The 20,699-nt window shown below is 37.7% G+C and overlaps 2 protein-coding genes across 4 annotated transcripts in view; one reads left to right on the forward strand and one right to left on the reverse strand.

Moving 5' to 3' along the window:
* The first annotated feature begins 7,067 nt into the window (after positions 1–7,067).
* On the forward strand, positions 7,068–11,075 carry LOC116846822. 2 transcript variants are annotated; one of them, XM_032821152.1, is made up of 4 exons: positions 7,068–8,389; positions 8,503–8,705; positions 9,119–9,478; positions 9,790–11,075. In XM_032821152.1, the coding sequence occupies exons 3-4, from the start codon at positions 9,286–9,288 to the stop codon at positions 10,524–10,526; spliced, it is 930 nt and encodes a 309-aa protein (XP_032677043.1). In that variant the 5' UTR covers positions 7,068–8,389; positions 8,503–8,705; positions 9,119–9,285; the 3' UTR covers positions 10,527–11,075. The 2 variants fall into 2 exon arrangements, with proteins under 2 accessions (XP_032677043.1, XP_032677044.1); XM_032821153.1 differs by lacking the exons at positions 9,119–9,478; positions 9,790–11,075 and having other exon boundaries at positions 7,673–8,389; positions 8,503–8,617.
* A 7,315-nt stretch (positions 11,076–18,390) lies between these two features.
* The window catches only part of LOC116846813 (histone-lysine N-methyltransferase SMYD3), a 101,009-nt gene continuing 98,700 nt past the window's right edge, over positions 18,391–20,699 (reverse strand). For both annotated transcript variants that reach the window (XM_032821128.1, XM_032821129.1), the window contains exon 6: positions 18,391–18,710. In XM_032821128.1, the coding sequence (XP_032677019.1) occupies positions 18,476–18,710 (235 nt within the window). In that variant the 3' untranslated portion in view covers positions 18,391–18,475. The remainder of the gene's footprint in view (positions 18,711–20,699) is intronic.

Below are 20,699 nucleotides of genomic sequence, written 5' to 3' on the forward strand. Positions count from 1 at the left end.
CTATATATTATAATAGTAGGGATATACAAAGTCTTAATTCTAGAAGAAATATTCTATAATAATCTAGGATGAGAGTTTATAATGATTAGGATAAGATTATGCAGTTAGTAGATCTTACGAAGTTCTTAAGAATTGAATTAGAATTAGATTTAGGATTATGATTGGAGTTCTCCAGCCAATGCTGGAGACTTGAGGGATAGAGAGGTGTTCCGACGCCTCCGCGACTCACCTCTACTACTGACTGCCTCACGACTCTCTACTCTCCTACCTTTCCCACCGGATTTCCTCTAGTGGGGTGGGGATTCTAACTTGGCGAAAGCGCCATCTACTTACACCCCTCGAGAGGAGAGATGGTTTAGGTTCTACCTGATAGCTCTTCTGCCTAGGGCGTACTCGGTAGGAAAAAAGAAATGTGCACCGGTATTGTCGGACATAACACCTCCCCCCTTTGAGAGAAAATGTTGGACGCTATTGTTCCGACATGTTCCTTTACCTTTACCTATCGACTATCGCTCCTTATTTTAAGGTGTCCAGATATTTGTTTAGTTCGCTATAGTTTCGCACACTGTCGGAGCCTATGCCCCATCGATCGCTTGGCGGGTTGTTTACGATCGCACTCTTGTCGCTTTCACTTTTGCCACTCACGTCACTTCCAGCTTTGGGAGGCACCAACGCTTGCATGTTATCCTCTTCGATTTCCTCCTTCTCGTTTCTGTTGTGCCCTCAATTAGGGTAAGCACAACCGGTAATTGGGATTCCGGTGCGAACGTGCAAACGGTTAGGATAATAAGGGAATCTTATAATCTTGAGGAGTTTTTATAATAAAAATATATTATTGAACTTGTCTTCTTACAGTTTCCGATCACGTTCTATTACACTTCACATAGATACGTTTTAACTAATCCTTTACTGAGTAGGTTAATGTTATTATAATGCGAAACACTCTTATTACTCCCGAGTCAGCTGTCTCTCACTTGAGACATGTAACGTACGCCTCTATACTCGTCAGTATCTCTCTCTACTCTCTCTGCTCTCTCGCTACTCTGTCGAGTGGATGGTCCAACTCTTTATATATCATTCATGAAATTAGGGAATTAGGTTACCGACCTAATTACCTAACAATTCAAAAGTGTAACGTGATGTTTCTGCAGCGCGTGCACTTTTGATTTATTTGCCGTATTTCGCAATGTTCGTTTATGCAATACATGCATTTCGGCTGAAACGTCTTTTAGCGTTTCAACATGTTTTGTCCTACATAACATTTCTTTCCTGCTGTTTCCTGCTGCTCAGGTGGATCAGGAGGTGGGTTATGGAACTCCATATGGCTGCTACGAGATATATGCTCCATCCATAGACGGAGTGGAGGGCCTACCCTCGGATTATGGAATTTATAATTAGTTTACCTAATTGGATCAGGAATATGATGCTCAAGATTCCAGCACTTGCAGATCCAAAGGTGATAAATCCCTTCCATAAGCGAGTTCCGGCACTTTCTGCGATTTTATTGAGTGACTCTTCATCGATCATGTTGAACAATGAGATGCTGCCTGTTGGGATAGTGCGTCCCATAGCTCCTTGCGCTCTAGTATTTAACACGGAGGGTTTCTCCACAGGAAACATAATGTGGTTTCTCAGGCGATCTAAGTCTTCTGCGGTGTATATACCACTCGTAGCAAGGTGCGCTGGGTTTATGTACTTCCACTTAGGCTTGGTAAGTGGTTGAATAATTGGTGGTGGTAATGACTCCACCAATTTCGGCGTCATGCGAAACCAGGTATCCTGTAGGTGGAACATCGGTGGGAGGAGTTCGTTGCAGTACCTCTGTGTCCCGGTTTTTATCAGGATTCTTGATCTCGGAGTTAGGAAATGTTGTGATGGACAACTGGTAACTCATTGCAGCAACTTGCGGTGGATCGAACCTTGCAGGGTACCGGTATGCACTTTATGATGTATATTACTTCTCCAGCAGTAATAGCTGTATAGCCCGGTGTCTTCATGAGTCGGGATGCCATCTCGTCCGGGGCGATACTAGACAATGATAAGGCGTTCTCGAGTACCTGTTTTTCCAGGGCGCATTTTTGGCGCATGATGTCCTGGTACAAGCGTGTGAGTTGGTTTCTAAAATGTCGCTCGACGTACACGAACTTGGAGTTGACGTAAGTGAATATATCCAAGTTTTCTACCCTTACTTCGGTTTTGCTTTTGAAAGTTCGTCCTTGTTGTGCCTCGATGATGAATAATTTTGGGTGTTCTGTGTGGGTCATCTTATATCCACACAAGGCCGACTCTGTTGTCTTTGCTAATGCAAAAATGGTCTCGCCCAACGTGACCGTGTATACTGTCGGACTATCTTCTTGATTCAGTGGCGGCGTCATCCGGTGAGCTAGTCCTTCGTAGAGGACGTCATACCTGTTGAAATTGCAGAAGTCCGTGGGTACTAATTTCCAATGGGTGAGGCTTCCATCGACGTCGCGACATTTTTCCTCCGTGGCTTTGCAGCGAACACTTGAAGGTAGGATGACTTCGTTGGATGAAAATTTCGGGTGTATATCAGTTGGACACGGGGCAATTGGACACAGTCCAATCACAAGTCGCTGTTCCAAGGGACTCTACAAATGTCTCTAATCACACGGTGCTGTGATTGGCTGTGTCCAAATGCACCGTGTCCAAGTGCACCGCTCCCGAAAATTTCACTGGTAACTCGAAATCCTTGAGAGTGATTGCGATGGTAGCTTGCATTATCACGTTGTCCCAGCTACCGAAGGTCGTACCTTTACAAGTTCCATCATGGCTTATCGATCCCGCGTAGTTGACGTTTCTTGTGGAGGTTCCATTCTGCTTGATGCCATTGAGTAGAATGTTGTTTCCTAAGAGAATGGCTCCGGTCTCGCGCAACTTTTTGCAAGTTTCTCCCGAGGTTTCCTGGATATATTCGTGTTTTCCGTTTGCGACTGCGGAGATGTGAGAATGCATTCCACAATGGTAGATCATGCTGTCGATTTCAATTCTGCACTGAATAGCCTTGATGTACTCGAATTTGTTGAGTTGTAGCAGTTGGATGTGGGTTTCTTCTGTCCTGGGTTCCAAATTTTCCACATGGCAATTTTCCGTGACTATCCTTAGCGGAATCACGGACGGGGGCATCAAAACGATCGGATCTAGCACAATAAAATACATGGGTTACGATATCCCTGTACATATCGTGAACAACGACTTCCCTATTCCTCAAGACGGTATCCTAGGATATGACGTCTTAAGAAACGTTACGAATTTAGTCCTTGTCAATAACGAGTGTATATCAGTTGGACCCGGGGAAATTGGACACAGTCCAATCACAAGTCGCTGTTCCAAGGGACCCTACAAATGTCTCTAATCACACGGTGCTGTGATTGGCTGTGTCCAAATGCAACGTGTCCAAGTGCACCGCTCCCGTCGGAGGCGACGCGTAGCGACCTCGATTTTCGGAGTTATCGTCTCTCCACGAGTTTTGAGTCGGTCGTACGCTTTGTTGGAAGGAGTTTGAACGAGACACGTAGGGCGATCCTGGAGATCGATCCGGCGCTCTGTCCGTCTGCCGGTTGGGATCTGCTCGCCTATTGTTCTCAGGCCGCACGGGCGTAGAATGCGCTATGGGTCGGTTTATGAGACGCAATTCCGCTTTATTTAGGAATCGGTCCGGTCGGCGCGGTGCCTCAAAGCATTCCTTATCTAGCTCTCGCTAAAGTCTTCACGTGAGCAAATGCCTCGGCTGGCCTCGTGTAATGCTCAGGTCTCAATTGTAGTTTGTATTCTAAAGATAGTTCCTTGCAAAATGAGGAGCGGTGCACTTGGGCACGGTGCATTTGGACACAGCCAATCACAGCACCGTGTGATTAGAGACATTTGTAGGGTCCCTTGGAACAGCGACTTGTGATTGGACTGTGTCCAACTGATATATACCCGGTGATGAGTCCGTTAGCGCGGCGTTCTGTGTTTAAAATTGACGATCGCAGTTCTTTTACCCGCATTATATAATCGAGAATATGCTCCCCGGGGAGTAAATAGATGGTGCTGAGCTCTCCGCGGATTTGGTCAATAGCCTTTGGTGATCCGAATACACCCGTTAATAGATCAATTAGTTGTATGACTGTGTCGCATGGTTCGCCCTCGACGGCGTAATATGCGCGTCCACGGAGTTTATTTGTTAGTAGCGGTGTAAGATTCCTTTCGGACGAAGGAGGTACCGTTTCTTTGGCTCTACGGCATGTTTGAGCGGACCTCGCGAGGGGTAAATTATGCCCATCAAAGGATGGGACTGGCTCTAAGGCCTCACGAAAAGAGGCACGTGGCGGTGCGTCGTAATTATAATCAACCACGTGGGGTGGAAGGGTATTCGTCTCGGCATTTCGTGCAGTAGCGTCATGCAAGAACAGTGACGGGCTCACTTTCATATTGCGCACTTCTTGCTTTAGCTCGGCGATTTCCCGAGCAACGTCGAAAGCTGAGGTTTGATCGAAATCGTTGTCGTGCGCTGTGTCGGTGCGTTTGCTCAATTCGAGCTCTTTACTCGAGATTTCATTACGGTCCTTCTCGATTTCGCGACGCGCCAATTCTTGCTCCACTCTAAACTCGTCGCGGGCGCGTTGAAATTCCTCGCGATCACGTTGCATAGCATCGGCTTGCTCTCTTATACGCGATTCCCGTTCGTTAAGCCTTTGTCGGATCTGTTCGAGCTCTGCTTCTGAATAATCAGATTTAGCGCTCTTTTTGCTCCGGGTATCCATGGCGGATCCTAGCGGATCCCACCGCTGTCACCAAAATTGTTGTTACTTTCCAGCCGACCGCGGCTGCGCGGGTATGATGCAATGCTTGGGCCGTGCTGCCGGAACCGGATCGCTTTTCTTTTAGGGTCATTCGAATCTGTGCGATTCTCCCCAGGGATCCACGCGATCCTAGATTCGCCGAACTGTCCGCGGAGCAAATTTAGAGCGGGTACATGCACGCTATTACGAGCAAGTAAGAAGATAGCGCCGTTGGCGCCAAGTACGGATTCTGACTTACCGGCTTCCGCGCCTAAGGGCTATCGCACACAAATTGACATAACTGCATATGCATAGCATAAGACCGTATGTACCAATGAGCATCGAGTATTAAGTCACCATATTGGTGTTCGATGCTTAATATTCGATGCTCATTGGTCCATACGATCTTATGCTATGCATATGCAGTTATGTCAATTTGTGTGCGATAGCCCTAAGTCTCGAAGGTGTCGCTCTTATGGTCTGCATGCGGTCCTATACTGCTGTAACGTCCGGATCTATTTTAGAACATTAATAATATATTATTATAGACCGGGAGGCCGACTTGTCTGATTTCAGACATCACTAGACATTTTATCCCTATGTTACTAGATGTAAGTACGTGCGCATATGTATATTCGCGAGCGTTAAAACATTATAATTAAAATGCCGAATGCTGTGTGCTGCTGGAGAGTCTTGAAATCGACGGATCGACCTAAAGAAACCGTTATCGCTCAGTGCGATAAGCTAACATAAACAGGAGCATGAAAGCCGAATCCCAAACACCACTCAGGACACCGACGCGGTGACATCATGCAAAGGAATGAATCTCTTCCCTCGCCATAACTCCATGGACCAATCGGAGAACGACTCTCAGCGACAAAGCGACATATAAAAACGCGCGCATTTGTAGAGAAGGCAATTATTTTCTTCTCATAATTAGTCTCTGGTAGCTTTCGTGTACTTATTTAGAATATTATACATAGTCGTAAAATCCGACTGTGTTGCAATTACTTTTGCCTACCCTTCATATTTCAAACGTTGCGAAATCAAAATTCTGAATCGCGGGCCGCATCAACCCGCGTAGTATCGGAACATCCGAGGCCGAGCCAGGAGAACAAGCACCGCTGATTTTTCGCCAGATTCATCAATCGTTTCGCCAGGCTCCGGAGACCCAGGGTAAACTCGGTGAAAAGCAGAGTGACCCAAAAGCGGAGTCATCACTCTGTTGACCGTCCACGTAAGTCACTGATTTCACTACTTTCAAATTTCCCTATATAGTTATCTATCGTGGACGTAACACTATAGCTCCCGTAGTGGTGTAGTCAGGAACTTCTCCGGCACAATGTCGAAGGCGGCAATTCCCGATGGTGATTTTTACTTGAGGGTCACTTACCGCACTCCCGGCATAAATCGCGCGTTTAAGATTAGGATGTTGAGTTACGGCCCGGAGTTAGGAACGTAGAGTTTCACTTGGATTCTCAAGGTGGTGGTTCTGACGCAATTAGGAAAGGAGGGACCTTTCTCGGGAATTATGAAATCAAGAGTTGATTTTATATAATAACTATATATTTTAATAGTAGGGATATACAAAGTCCTAATTCTAGAAGAAATATTCTATAATAATCTAGGATGAGAGTTTATAATGATTAGGATAAGATTATGCAGTCTAGTTAGTAGATCTTACGAAGTTCTTAAGAATTGAATTAGAATTAGATTTAGGATTATGATTGGAGTTCTCCAGCCAATGCTGGAGACTTGAGGGATAGAGAGGTGTTCCGACGCCTCCGCGACTCACCTCTACTACTGACTGCCTCACGACTCTCTACTCTCCTACCTTTCCTACCGGATTTCCTCTAGTGGGGTGGGGATTCTAACTTGGCGAAAGCGCCATCTACTTACACCCCTCGAGAGGAGACGGTTTAGGTTCTACCTGATGGCTCTTCTGCCTAGGGCGTACTCGGTAGGAAAAAAGAAATGTGCACCGGTATTGTCGGACATAACACTAGGAAACTTTCTCTCTAGACAATTTACATCACTGCGATTAATCTGATTGAAAATTCGATTGCTACACGTAACACCTAATGTATACTATGTCCATGGTACTCAGGAGTGTCAGATGCTTTCAATTTCAATTCGCCAATTTCTTACTCCCAAGATAGTCCAAAAGTCCCTAGTACTGTTCCCTAGTGGAAAAAGCAGGAAATAGGAGTTACCATTGCCGACTGTTTTGTTCCATCTAGACCCTGACCAATGACTAAATAAATATTACTCAGTTTTTGGAATTGTATCTGGCTGGTATTACATGCGTCGTGCAACGAGCATTGTCGGAAGTGTCAGTTGGTTATTGTACAAAATGTAAATAGGGGGCCATAACACTTTCTCCTCTAATATCTTTCAAATAATATTTCAAAATATTAAGAAAAGACTAATATTTGTTATGTCTTATATTTTTTGTACAACAAATGTATTAATAAGTCTGATTAGATTTCAATTTAAACCAAATTAGTCTGGTTTATGTTTATACTGGAGTACATTTATATAATCTTTAAGGTAGTACTAGCGCGACAGTCTCATTAAAAATTATTATTATTAAAAAGAAAGTTACAATAGTCTTATTATTGAAAAGAAAGTTACAATATGTGGTTATAATATATTAAATACACATTAAAGTTCAATATATTAACATCTTATAGATAAAATATATCAACACAATGTTCAATAATAATTAAAAAATAAAGAATTCATTATTTATTTTGATTTGCTGGAATAAACTTTTGGTTGCGAGTGTAATCCACACTCTTTAAGACTTTTGTATATGATACACATTAGAGATGCCCGATTCTTAATCGATTCGATTCTTTCCCTAACAAATTTAGAAAAAAAGTGTTGTTCGTGCTGCATGCATGTTTCATACTTTTCGCTTTTAAAAAAAGATAGACGCTTAATCAGACGCTTGGAAGAAACGCTTGGAAATCGAGTTGGTTGTTTCGTTTTTGCTTCTTCGAAACATTCCAATATACTTCTGTCTAGTTTTAAATACGAAAAGTGCGAAGAGTGCAAACAACATGAATAAGCCTATTTTTGGGGAAAGAATCGAATCGATTCAGAATCGGGCATCTCTAATACACATATACTAAGGTGATAAAGATGTGGCAACGTTGCGTTAACCTAAAACTTTGACGTTGTGTATTTGAACGGTGTATTGAACATTGAAAATGACTTCTCAAACAAGATATAAAGGAAAATTTATGAAAAATAAAACTCTTCAGAAACGTTTGAGAGCAATTTCGGAAATGTCTCGTGCCAAAAAAGAGAAAAAACTAAGGAAATGCAAAGTGAAGCGATTCGTGTCGTATCTAACCTATGCGAGGGAAGACGTGTAGTCGAATTGAAAGAATTGGGAAAGAATTTAAAATGCTGCCAATGTAAAGAAGTACTTTGTTTAGAGAGAATCACAAATAAAAGGCGATTTGATCTTCACTCCAGTTTATCAATACTTTGTGACAAATGTGATGTACTGACACTTGTGGCTGCAGAAAAAATGCATTCTGCAGTCGATAATAAAACATTCAAAAATCATGCAGATGTCAACATAAAAGCTGTACTTGGTAAGATTGTTATTTTATGTTTATTCTGTAGATAATACTTTAAATTTTGTATTTTGACACTAACATTTTTGTAAGGTGTAAAAAAGTGTAACAGTTCAACTTTGTTATTGTAGGTGCTGTGCATACTGGCATCGGAAGCTTTGAATAAGATTTTAGCATGTTTGAATATTCCAACTATTAGTGATTCCCTATTTAAAAGATATGAACGAGAAGTTGGGCCAGCTATAGAAAAAAATGCTAAAGAAAGCTGTCAACTCACTGAACAGGAGGAGCGACAATTAGTTATTGAAAACCTTGATAAATTGTGTCAAAATTTGTAAGACATTTTTTTCTCATATATTCACTAAATCACGCATATTTAAAATTTGTTTGATAGCATCACGCATATTTAAAATATGATAAGAATCATTGTTGAAATTTTTATGATTTTTACTAATTTCTACATATTGATATAGATTTTGTAATGATTTTTAAATAATTTTAAATTGAATACGTATAAATGTGTTAATAATAAATAATATTTACAATTACTCTCATACTATAGTAATATAAATGTTGTATATGCATACAAATTTAAACATTTACAATGTTTTTTATATATTCTATGTAAATGTATTTCTTTGAATAATGTATATTTGTTATAAGTACATTGATGAACATATTAATTAAATGAATGAAAATATGAAAAATGAGTTTGTAATGAATGTTTCCCTTTACTATCTTTTACAGACCTTCTGAAATTATAAATGAGATCTATCCTTATTATAAGAATTGTTGCTCCGATATTAATGCAAATCCTTTCCAACTTTCTCCACATGATATCTTGATAAATTCAAGAAGTTCTGTAAATTTTGACAATAATTTGAGTAATATTGAACATTATTGTCTCCTATGACATGGGATGGAGTAAACGAGGAAATGGAAGGAGTTATGACAGCCTCAATGGTTACGGCGCTGTCATTGGTTACTTTAGTGGAAAGATTTTGGATTTCTCCACTCGTAATCGCAAATGTAAAAAGTGCGACATAGGTCAGTCGAGCACTGAGTATGATTGTAGAAAAAATTTCAAAGGAAGTAATGGAGGCAGATGTAAGTACTGAATTAATAAACCGTAGCAATATTCTCAAAGAAGCAGGACTTAATATCCGTGTCAATTGGTGATGAAGATAGTAGCACTATCGCATCAGTGCGTAGAGAAAATTCAAACCGTATATTTAAATAAGCTGATTCGAGCCAAATTAAACAGCACTTTGGAAATGATTTGTATGAATTAAAAAAAAGTTTTAAAGAGCTAAGCAAAAAAGGCACAATTTTCCACATAATTAAATGTTTTAAATTTGCGGTTGCCCAAAATAAAGGGAAAAGTATTGAATTAGAGTCTACAATGCGTAATATTCCAGATCATTTGTTTGGTCATCATGAAAATTGTAGGAAGTGGTATACACGTGCATCTGAAAATGGTAACGAATCACAAACAATTTTTCTAAAAGATCCTAATCTTTATATTAAATTGCGTGAACTGTTTTCAAAATATGCAAACAATGCAGCGAAATTTTCTGTTGCCGCTTCAAGCCAAGTAAATGAAAGTGTTAATAATATCATGTGTCACAAAGCTCCCAAGAATCATTGCTATTGTCTTAGCGAATCTAGCGATTATTGCTACTCAAGTACCGTTTGTACAATGAATGATGGTGAGAATTATTTGTTAAATGTAGAAAAAGAGTTGTGCGTTTCACCTGGTAAGCATACCAAAAAATTTGCAAGCAGACAAGATAAAACTAGACGTGAAAGAGCAAGGAAAGCAAAATTGCCTTCTACAAAATATCGTAGAAACATGTTGCTTCAAAAAAGAATATTGTTACGAGAACAAAAAGAAAAGGCAAAGGGAATTCAATATCAATCTAATTGTGGGCTTGAATTAGACGCAGAAAATTCCTCTATTGATATTGATGTCTCACTTGTCGAAAGTACATTAGAAGATCTTGAAAAATCTCCCACTGACTACAAAATCGTCTATTTCGATTTGGAAACATCAGGTTTCAGTAAAACTACTGACATTCTGCAGAGGGTCGATCATGAATCTTTTCACGTGAATTTGATTTTACCTATCGATCATGTAATTTTTTCTCTAGGATAAAATGGAAAAAGAAAAATTTTGCGATTTTTGTAATAATCATAATAAAATTACTTTATTTATTACATATTTTATAAAACGTTTATAATGCATAATACAATTACTGTTTATTTTTCTAAAAAATTGTTTGTATTAATATAATTTTAGCAATCATGTAACCTTATAAGGCTAAATTTACTAAATCAATCTATTAAACATACTGATTTTAAATACGAAAAAACTGCGTATAGTGAATATATTTTTCACAGTTTAGCTATCAAACGACTTGGCTAAAACATGAAAAGCAATGCATACGTATATCGCATTTATATTTAAAATATCTAGTGATATTTTGTTACCTTCATTAATATATGTCAAATGATGTACTTTCCCTGTTAAAAGATAGTTCATGGTTAATTCATGCAACGTATATTTCTCTGCGTGTTAATCTTGTGCACATATTTTCTAATAATTTATTTAATTATTTATTTAAAGTGTTTTGGAAAGCTCTCGATGTATGCCAGGTCTTAAAGGATAGCAACTTTTGACTTTGAGAGACTGACAGCTGTACCATTTGGTACAGTAACATTGTTTCTCTCTGTAGTCGCCGTGCGCTCGGGATCGCGCCAGAGATGTCGCTTCCGAACGGCATCTCTGAGCGTTATCTAGGAAGAGGAGAGTGTCGTGAGCGTGGAGCGTCAGGTAGTTCAGTGGTTTAGAGCAGTCGCCCGGCAAGCGAAAGACCCGGGTTCGAGTCCCGGCCTAGCAGGACCGCGCTCTCGATATTTTTCTCTTTCTGGAACGAAAAAGATACGCAGATCTCGAACGCACGCCTAGTATGTTCTCCTCCTTCTATGGTACATATGAATATGTAATGCAAAATGGGAGGTTCTATTTAAAAAACTCAAAGTGACCTTGTCTTGACCTTGACGACGCCACACGAGGTCAAACCAATGATATCATCTTATGTCCCCCTCGAAATCCCAAAACATTTATCTGAAACATTTTTCCCTAAAATACACTGTTCAAAAGATATTTGAAGTGATCGATTAAAATGGGACACCCTGTATAAAACTATATAATTAATTCCACTAAATATAAATAACTGTGAATAATAATAAACTAAACAAATTATATGTAAATATGTAAATCAATTATTATACATTCACTAGCATGTACTGAATATAGGGGCAAAAAGTAGTTACTACAAACAAAACATTTGTAATTCCTCACGAATTTTCAAAGTGTTCTAGGAACTAAGTTGCAAAGTATTCACTATAATGAACTTCTACGAAATACTTCAAGACGAATTTATTGTGATTAATTCTTCAAGAATTCTTCAAGTATTCATTTTTCTAATTCGATATATATTCTTTAAAATAAAATCTCTAGGTTCATCAGTTCATCTCGGTGCTATCTGGGATAAACCTAACCTACTGTGATTGGATATTGGATTTACTGAAACATAGCGGACCAATCAAAAGTTATTCCCTTATGACCAAACAATATGATTCCCTCATGACTTATAAGGGAAGTTGCGGAACTGTCCCCCTCCCCCCGATTTTGATGCGCTTTGAATATGTTGTAGAACATCAAAAAGTAGTCGACACGTATTTTTTTTATCGGTCATATTATGAGTTTAGGGGTTGAAACGGCCCCTTGAAAAAAAATAACTTTTCCATTTTTATTGAATATTTCCTAAAATATAAGGTATATGAAAAAATGTTTCCTACAAAAGTTGTACAGTATTTAACGCTCTTTGAAACAATATATTAAATTTTTTCAAAAACATCAAATTTTTGAACCCCCCCTCCCTACTCATTATCTTTCAAAATTTGTAAGTTTTTGTAAGGACAAAAATTGTACAGCATTTTATACCAAATCGATCCATATATAATATTATAAGGTGGTTTCGATTAAATAGTTGGAAAACGTCGTAATAATCGTGCTATACGCATCATGCCGTTCAAGTAGATGGATACTGTAGCTAGATATGTTACTGTAAATAGGGGAATATAATTAATTGTAGAAAAATAATACATAGACAATTACATATATTTAATGTATAATGTTTACAATTTATAATGTTATTATAATATTTTAAAATCATATAATTAATATAATATTAAGAAAAATCGATAGAAGATTTGCATACACAGAAAATAAATGTGTTTTACTTATGGCACATATTCGTAACAAAGGTGGTGCTCATGGAAGAAATGTGTGATGCAAAGTGATCGTTTGCACCAAGAACAAGTAATTATAGCAGTTTCGCCACAAATATCGTATTGTACTTTAGGATCCTTTTTGAAACAAAAATCAACCGGTGTCTCGAACTCTGGCGGTCTAGTCTGTAAATATCCACTTTTAAACCATGCAAATTTAAATAAATTTTGATACCTAGGTGACGAGAATTGATGGTGTGTTAATAACTGCAATTTCAAGATATTGTTCTTATTATGAAGATCAATTGCAAGATCGAGTAACATAACATTATCAGAGAAATATTTGATAAAATTTTTCCACAAACGGAAGCCATATACATCTAGGTGGTTGTATTTTTCCCGTTGTACCAGCCGGAATTGTTAGAAAATATATATCTGTTGCAGAATCTGGTCTACTTTCGGCAATTATGTTGGGACAATGTCCACTCCAAGAATCTAATAGTAATACAGATTGTGGCCTGACGTTCGGAAAGAAAACTTCTCTCAACCAGGTTTTTACATGATTTGATGTTAATTTATCTGACTTTGAAGCCATTACGTAAATGTTAGGAGCGTTAAATAACGATTGCTGCACTCATGGACCAAACGTTCCTGTGGATTCTTTTAATACGATGAAAAGAGGCGACAATAATCTATCATCAGCAGAAATAGTTGGCTGTATTGTGTAACTATACGTGGTTGCGGATACAGACTGTACTACAGATTCTATTGTTTTTGCACCTTTATTTGCTAAAGTACGACCGGCGTGAAGTTCTAACTGGAATCCACTCTAATCCGAATTATAAATATTTTTTACTCCATATTGATTAATAAAATATTTAACATTTGTTGTAAATGTTTTGCACTTATTTTCTTTCTGATTTTAAATCTGATTTTGATAACAAAGATTTTTTCGTGACAAATTTCGTTATTTTACGAGATACTATATTATGTTGTTTTTTGAATCTGTGTATCCACGTATGTGACGCTATGAATCCTGGCACACTTACCTCTTGTTGTGCTCGAGAAGGCCATCGACCGATGTCAATATCATGAATTATCATTCCTCTTTGGAGCGTTTTATTGAAAGTGTTTAATGTATATTCAGCAATTCTTTGCAATTTTTCTCTTCTTGTACCACCTGCATGGATATACTTCTCCCATTGTCGTAATTGTCGTAGCGATGTTACTTGTTTATAATTGTGTTTTACCGACTCCAATGATTTTGGTCTTGTTTTACCGCTTCTCCAGTATTCCACAGCTTGCTTTTGTAGTACACTTGCTTTTTGTAGTCGTTTGATATTGCTGCTTCAACAGAAGTATAAATAACTTCTTCTGGAAGATAATTCTCATCTTCAACATGATGAAACAAATCAACTGTTTCTACATGTGGAATCTCATTTGGATCATAAAAATGTAGTGCTTGCTCCTCTTCTATTTCAAATTCGTTATCATTTCCAATTTCTTTCAGCATGTATTCAACCTTCTCCTTTATTTCTATTTCCTCCAAAGTTATCGGACTTTGTGGAAGGTCTAATGCAGAGAATGTTGCGTACAGTAACAGTATGACATTCCATGCATTAAATGACATCATTCTGGAACAGATTAAAAATAAATGTTTGTCTCCACCTGTGATTATATAAAACTGTGATTATATAAAAAATAAAACATACTTTATAATTAATGTTATGTCTTCTTATTTTGGACGTTGTTTTCTTCTCTTCTGTCTCTTGATATCAGATATACAGTGCATCTAAAAGAAATTAATAAATCAAAACGCAATTATAAACGCATTATTTACGTTATATTTGTTGAGATAATAGGGAGACGAATGTATAAAATGTTCACATAAATATGTAAACATGTAAAACAAACAAAAAATTATCTTATCAATTGATAATAATTATAGTAGGACCTCACAAGTATGTCCGTCGGACCATCAATATCGTTTATCACAATTACAAGTAAAGTTACAATAGTCTTCTCCTACATTTTTATAATATAAATAACCGTTTCAAGTTTATAGAAGTATTTTTTTTTAGAAGTACCAACATATAAACGTATAACAGAAATGTTGTTAATACGCTTAGTTAATACGCAAGTTGGCATGATGTGACCGTTCTTTACTAATTGTTTTATCGTTTAAATATATTTGATTAAGGATGTTTGTATTGTCCGTACCAGATTAATAATGAAAAAATTTTCCAAAAATTGGTGCTAATCTATATTGTATATGAAAATGACACTCAAAGTTTTAGAATAATTAAGAATCTAGATTAAATATTGTTTCATTTATTTTAATAATAAAAAAGTAAATTATAAAAATTAAACGTTAAAGCCAAGAAATGTTGCTATTTAACTATATCGTACACATATATCATACATTTTTATACAGAAAATAGAATATTAATCTATTTCTAACTTCTTGTTGGGACTATACGGATGAAGCATCCTTCATAAACACGTTACATAGTTACTGTTTCGCTAACAAAAAAAAAAAAAGAAACAGTGTACACATCTTCGATTGACATAACTGTATTTCTTTTTTGTCTAAAGTAGCACAAGAATTATTTTTTACGTTTCAATATTGATCCATTAATAAATATATTCTACAATTTAACTATTACTCTATTTTATCTCCTTTTCCGTACAATACTAACTGAATAAACTATTATTATTTCAATAATATAAAAGTGAAGAGTGGTAAGCGTAAAATAATAATGTGGTGGATCGATATAGATCCACACAAGCACGACCGCCGCAACCGCCACATAGGCAGCGCGGCGCCGTTAGCCGAGCCGCCGCCGCTCGCCGAGCCGTCACCGCAACCGCGAGAGCCTCCACGCGGCGCCGTTCGGCGGCGCACTCGCGGGGGGGTTTTCTCGCGAGAAAATTATCATTAACAGACAGTAAAAGCCAGACTCCGCGGGAGGTCGACACACTCCGCCACACTGGCTTCTCCAAGCGACTTTTGCCACAGCTAGAGAGCCTTTGGCTTCACCTACAAACGGCACCTCTCGGCGCCCCGGCATCCGCTGCAGAAGCGGTATCACCTCTCGGCGCCCCGGCATCCGCTGCAGAAGCGGCAATACCTCACAGCGCTGAAGAAGCGCACCGGCATCCGCTGCAGAATCGGCTACGAGTCGACAGGCGCCGAAGCGGCGTCCCCGCGAGTAGCCACGCCGAAGACGTCACAACCGGCCGGATCCTCGGCACGGGCACCTGTCCATGCACCGAGAAGGAGCAGGGGCCTAAAACGGCGGCTCCAACAACTCTTTGGGGGAAACTCCTCTGAAGCCAGAACCGTCGGGCCGTTCACCCCGGCCGCGAACGCCGTCGCCTACGCGGGTCGGGACTCCGTCCCCTCTCAATTGGGGACCACCACAGTCACCCGTACCAGCCACCTCCGGAGCGGAAACCTTCTCTACGTGGAGGCTCCTACGAATCTGGCTCTCTCGGCGGCCTCTGACTAGGGAGCGGTGCACTTGGACACGGTGCATTTGGACACAGCTAATCACAGCACCGTGTGATTAGAGACATTTGTAGGGTCCCTTGGAACAGCGACTTGTGATTGGACTGTGTCCAATTGCCCCGTATCCAACTGATATACACCCCTCTGACTCGTCCCCCGGTGGCCACGCTGTCCCACGGCGACTCCCGGGTCGGACGACCATTATCTCCGCGTTTCGCTCGGATAAACGAGCGCCAAGAAAATAAGGAGAACCAAGCTATAGCTCCGAGACATCCCAAGCAGGAGAGGATCTGGGGGAAGGAGCACAACATCCCTAAGACGAGGCTCAATGCGGCGGTGCGTCGTACTCTGCGGAGACTGGCGCATACACACTCACACACCCATACACACGAACACACATGTACACCTGTATATAGCCCTACATCAAAATAAAAATGTTTATATAAAAAGAACATAAAGAGTCAGATTAATATTGAACCCTCCCCGCGAGCGGAAAGATCACATAGAGATAAGAACGAATTCTCTAAAAATAATACAAGTTAATAAATACTTACATAATTTCAGTACATTATGATATATAACATACTGTATAACGGTTACTGTACAACGCACAGTTCGTATATAACACACAATTCTTCACAGTACCAACTCACGAAACGAAATACACGTTTTGAAATGTTGCGGACATTTATATAGAGTCTAAATTGTACGCTGAAATGACTAAATTAAACTTCGCATGATGATCACATGATTGTGTTGCGCGAAGCGAATAAAACCTATTTTTAGTACTAAACAGTAGTTGTTGATGTAATTCGATCTTTCTCTTTGGGCACGGGACTGTAGATAGTGTATGACTCATACACATGATATATGATTATATCATGATTATATTATATGATTTTAAAATATTATAATAACATTATAAATTGTAAACATTATACATTAAATATATGTAATTGCCTATGTATTATTTTTCTACAATTAATTACATTCCCCTATTTACAGTAACGTATCTAGCTACAGTATCCATCTACTTGAACGGCATGACGCGTATAGCACGATATTATCACGACGTTTTCCAACTATTTAATCGAGACCACCTTATAATATTATATATGGATCGATTTGGTATGAAATGCTGTACAATTTTTGTCCTTACAAAAACTTACAAATTTTACAAAGGTAATGAATAGGGAGGGGGGGTTCAAAAATTTGATGTTTTTGAAAAAAATTAATATATTGTTTCAAAGAGCGTTAAATACTGTACAACTTTTGTAGGAAACATTTTTTCATATACCTTATATTTTAGGAAATATTCAATAAAAATGGAAAAGTCATTTTTTTTCAAGGGGCTGTTTCAATCCCTAAACTCAATATATGGCCGATAAAAAAAATACGTGTCGACTACTTTTTGATGCTCTACAACATATCCAAAACGCATCAAAATCGGGGGGGGGGGCAGTTCCGCAACTTCCCTTGTTAGAGTGACTTTACACTATTCTACACCGAAAAAGGACTCAATTAACGCCCACCAGTGTACGAGTCAGACTTCTATAGTTGTTTCATTTTGAAAATTTCAATTACTCAGGAAACAATATGGTTCGATCCTTTTGGAAAAAAATATCATACATGCACCACCACACTATCTATCATTGGTAAAATTTTAAAAAATTCGTTTACTACAGCTAAAGAAATTAATTTTAACTTATATGCCATAAAAAATGGCTTAATATCTTTATTTACGGAAGGGGCAACAAAAACTTTAATGAAATTTTTTTTTCTTAATAGGGGGACCATTTTGGCATAGAAAAATTTTGGCGTGAGAAAAATGTTGTCTAAAATTGATTGCACCGTCTTATTCGAGCTTTTATGCTTGTCAAAGACTAGATAATCAATAATTGATATTCAAGAGAGATAAGAAATTAAATGAACGACAAAATTATTAAATCCGTTATTGTGAAATAATAACTGGAACATCAAGATCACTAGATATTATTTTATTTTATATTTATTTATGAAGTCATAGTAAAGGAATATAAGTTATAATAATTAAAACCTAAATTGTCTTCTATAAATAAAAAAGACGTAATATTAAACAAATTTATAATAATTTATTTAAACAAAATATTTTTACTATGTACTTACTATGAATACCTCGTATATTAATGTCTCAGAACTATCGATTCAGCATGCAACATTTATTAAAACGAGATAATAGACAAACATATTTTAATGGATTATTACATATGTATATTTTAGAAAATAATTTATTACTGAAGATTACAAATTTAAGATTGCTATGCAATATCATTGCAATCATTACTGTTTGTTGCCTCCATAATAGCTTGGTAGAGCAAAGGTCGTAATTCTTCCCTTACCACCGTATGCTTATCACCATGCGTTATCATTAACACCGCACTGGCTTTCTTCAATACTTCAAGCGCCTGCTTCAATTTTCTCAAATGCAATTTTATCTTTCCCATTATAAGGTATAGTAATCCAGTTAAAGGATGCATCTCTCCGTAGTACAATCTGATAAAAAAAGAACAACAAAATATCTTAAAGCAAATATTAATCCTCTTTTTGTTATAGTTATTATAAAAAATTATATTTAGCTAATTACACGACATCTAATGTCTAAGTTCGACAAATAATGCACTCTCCGACCGATTTTCGGGAGGTTTCACCTCCCGAATTTTTTTCCTTCTCTTGTCGCCCTCTTGTCGACACATTCTACAAGTTGCACGAACTTCAAGAATGGGATCCGAAGAAGGCAGAAAAATAAAGACTTGAATCTTTTTTTAAAAATGCAGATATCTTGTTAAATTTTTATTTTAATTGCGAATTTGTTTTTAATAGTTTTCCATGTCAACCATGAAGTATTATTTCTGTTAAGCTTACTGGGAACATTAAAAAAAAATACGTCAGCAATAGTATCTCATAACATGAAAAACGTGAAAAACTATTAAAAACAAATATATATATTTACAATTATAATAAAAATTTGATAAAATATATTGCCTGTTTAAAAAAAATCCACAAGTCTTCTTATTACGGGATTTTTTAACACGATATCCGTAGACTATATTCCTGATTCGACTTGAACGATTTGTAGGCTATGCACGGAGTGACAAGACAAGGAAAATAATATGTGGTGGAACTTCTCGAAAATCGGGAGCATAAATTTTTCTTTTTAATCAATTTACGTGAAATTCGGTAATTGGGGATTTTTAGAGTCGCTGATTACGAATCTGAACTTAAAATTTCAAAATTCAAAATGGCGGATTTAATATAGCGGATAGAAATGCGAAAAACGGCGTGATTCGGATTTTATATATTTATTTATTTTATATATTTCATGTTTCTTTATATATTTTTTGCTTTTTTTATATCTTATTTTTTTATATCTTATTTATATTATACTTATATTATATTTACATTATATTTATATTATATTTATATTATATATTTATATTTATTTATATATTTATATATTTATTTATTTATTATATATTTGTAATTATTATATTTTTATATTTATATTATATTTATATTTATTATATCTTATTTATATTTATATTTATATTTTTTTGTTTTTTTCTAAAATTTGTTTATTATGTAATATTTTTTGTTTATATTATTTTATATTTTTTACTTTTATTTTCTTCCTTTTTGGAATATTTTTTTAACTGTTGTATTTTGTAGGTAAAATATATTAGTAATTTTCTTACATAAATTAGGAATAATAAGGCAAAAAGCAATTTCTCTTAGTTGTCAAGCATAGAGGCACTTGATATTCAAAACACATCCAAGAAATTTTCATATCTTTTCTTTTAATACTGTAAAATTATGTAAAATATAAGAAAATATATATATGTAAAATAAATAAATATTGTGACGTGGCGGCCCCGAAAGGTGCCCGTCACAAGGAGCGCAACGCTGCCCGTCTAACTTTGCGCGCGCTCAGCGTTTCGTATCACGGATACCGTTTGGCAAACGTAAGGTCGGCATTCGTTCGCATAAAATTAGAAGAATTTAGGAAAACTAAGCCTCGGAACAGTGGTCTGGTCCTCGCGTCCCTAAAGAGTGTGTTCCCAAGCTCACCTCGCTGATGCGGAGGAGAAGGAGCCAGAAGGACAACGCGAGACCATAGGAGATAAGCCTGCGTCACAGCCCTCGCCGAAAGACATAATTAAATAACACTCGGGTAAGGAGCTTTAACTCTCGATCTTTCTAAAACAGATTGTCGTTCCGATTTCGGTTGCCGCTCGCAGTATTCATCTTTTCAGCTCCGCTGCGAGACATGTCGAGGAGAGACGTAAGAGGAAGATCTCGAGAAACACCGGCCGAGCCAGGCGCAAAGGATAACAGCTGACGAGCGTCAATAAAACACCAAAGGCAGCCAGAAGAAAGAGCTTCTCGGCTACAAATGATGATACCGCGGCGATTGGCTGAGAGAGAGAGAGAGAGAGAGAGAGAGAGGGAGGGAGAGAGGGAGAGAGAGGGAGAGGGAGGGAGGGA

The sequence above is a fragment of the Odontomachus brunneus genome, unplaced genomic scaffold (genome assembly GCF_010583005.1).
Source record: "Odontomachus brunneus isolate Ranch 3 - 2012 unplaced genomic scaffold, Obru_v1 Obru_scaffold_070, whole genome shotgun sequence".
NCBI lineage: Eukaryota > Metazoa > Arthropoda > Insecta > Hymenoptera > Formicidae > Odontomachus > Odontomachus brunneus.

What these genes read in the sequence shown, in the direction of transcription:
- LOC116846822 (XM_032821152.1), top strand. Translation starts at nt 9,286, where the DNA reads ATGGGATGGAGTAAACGAGGAAATGGAAGGAGTTATGACAGCCTCAAT. An exon ending in AGGAAGTAATGGAGGCAGAT is followed by an intron (nt 9,479 to 9,789) that starts GTAAGTACTGAA and finishes GTAATATTCCAG; the next exon opens with ATCATTTGTTTGGTCATCAT.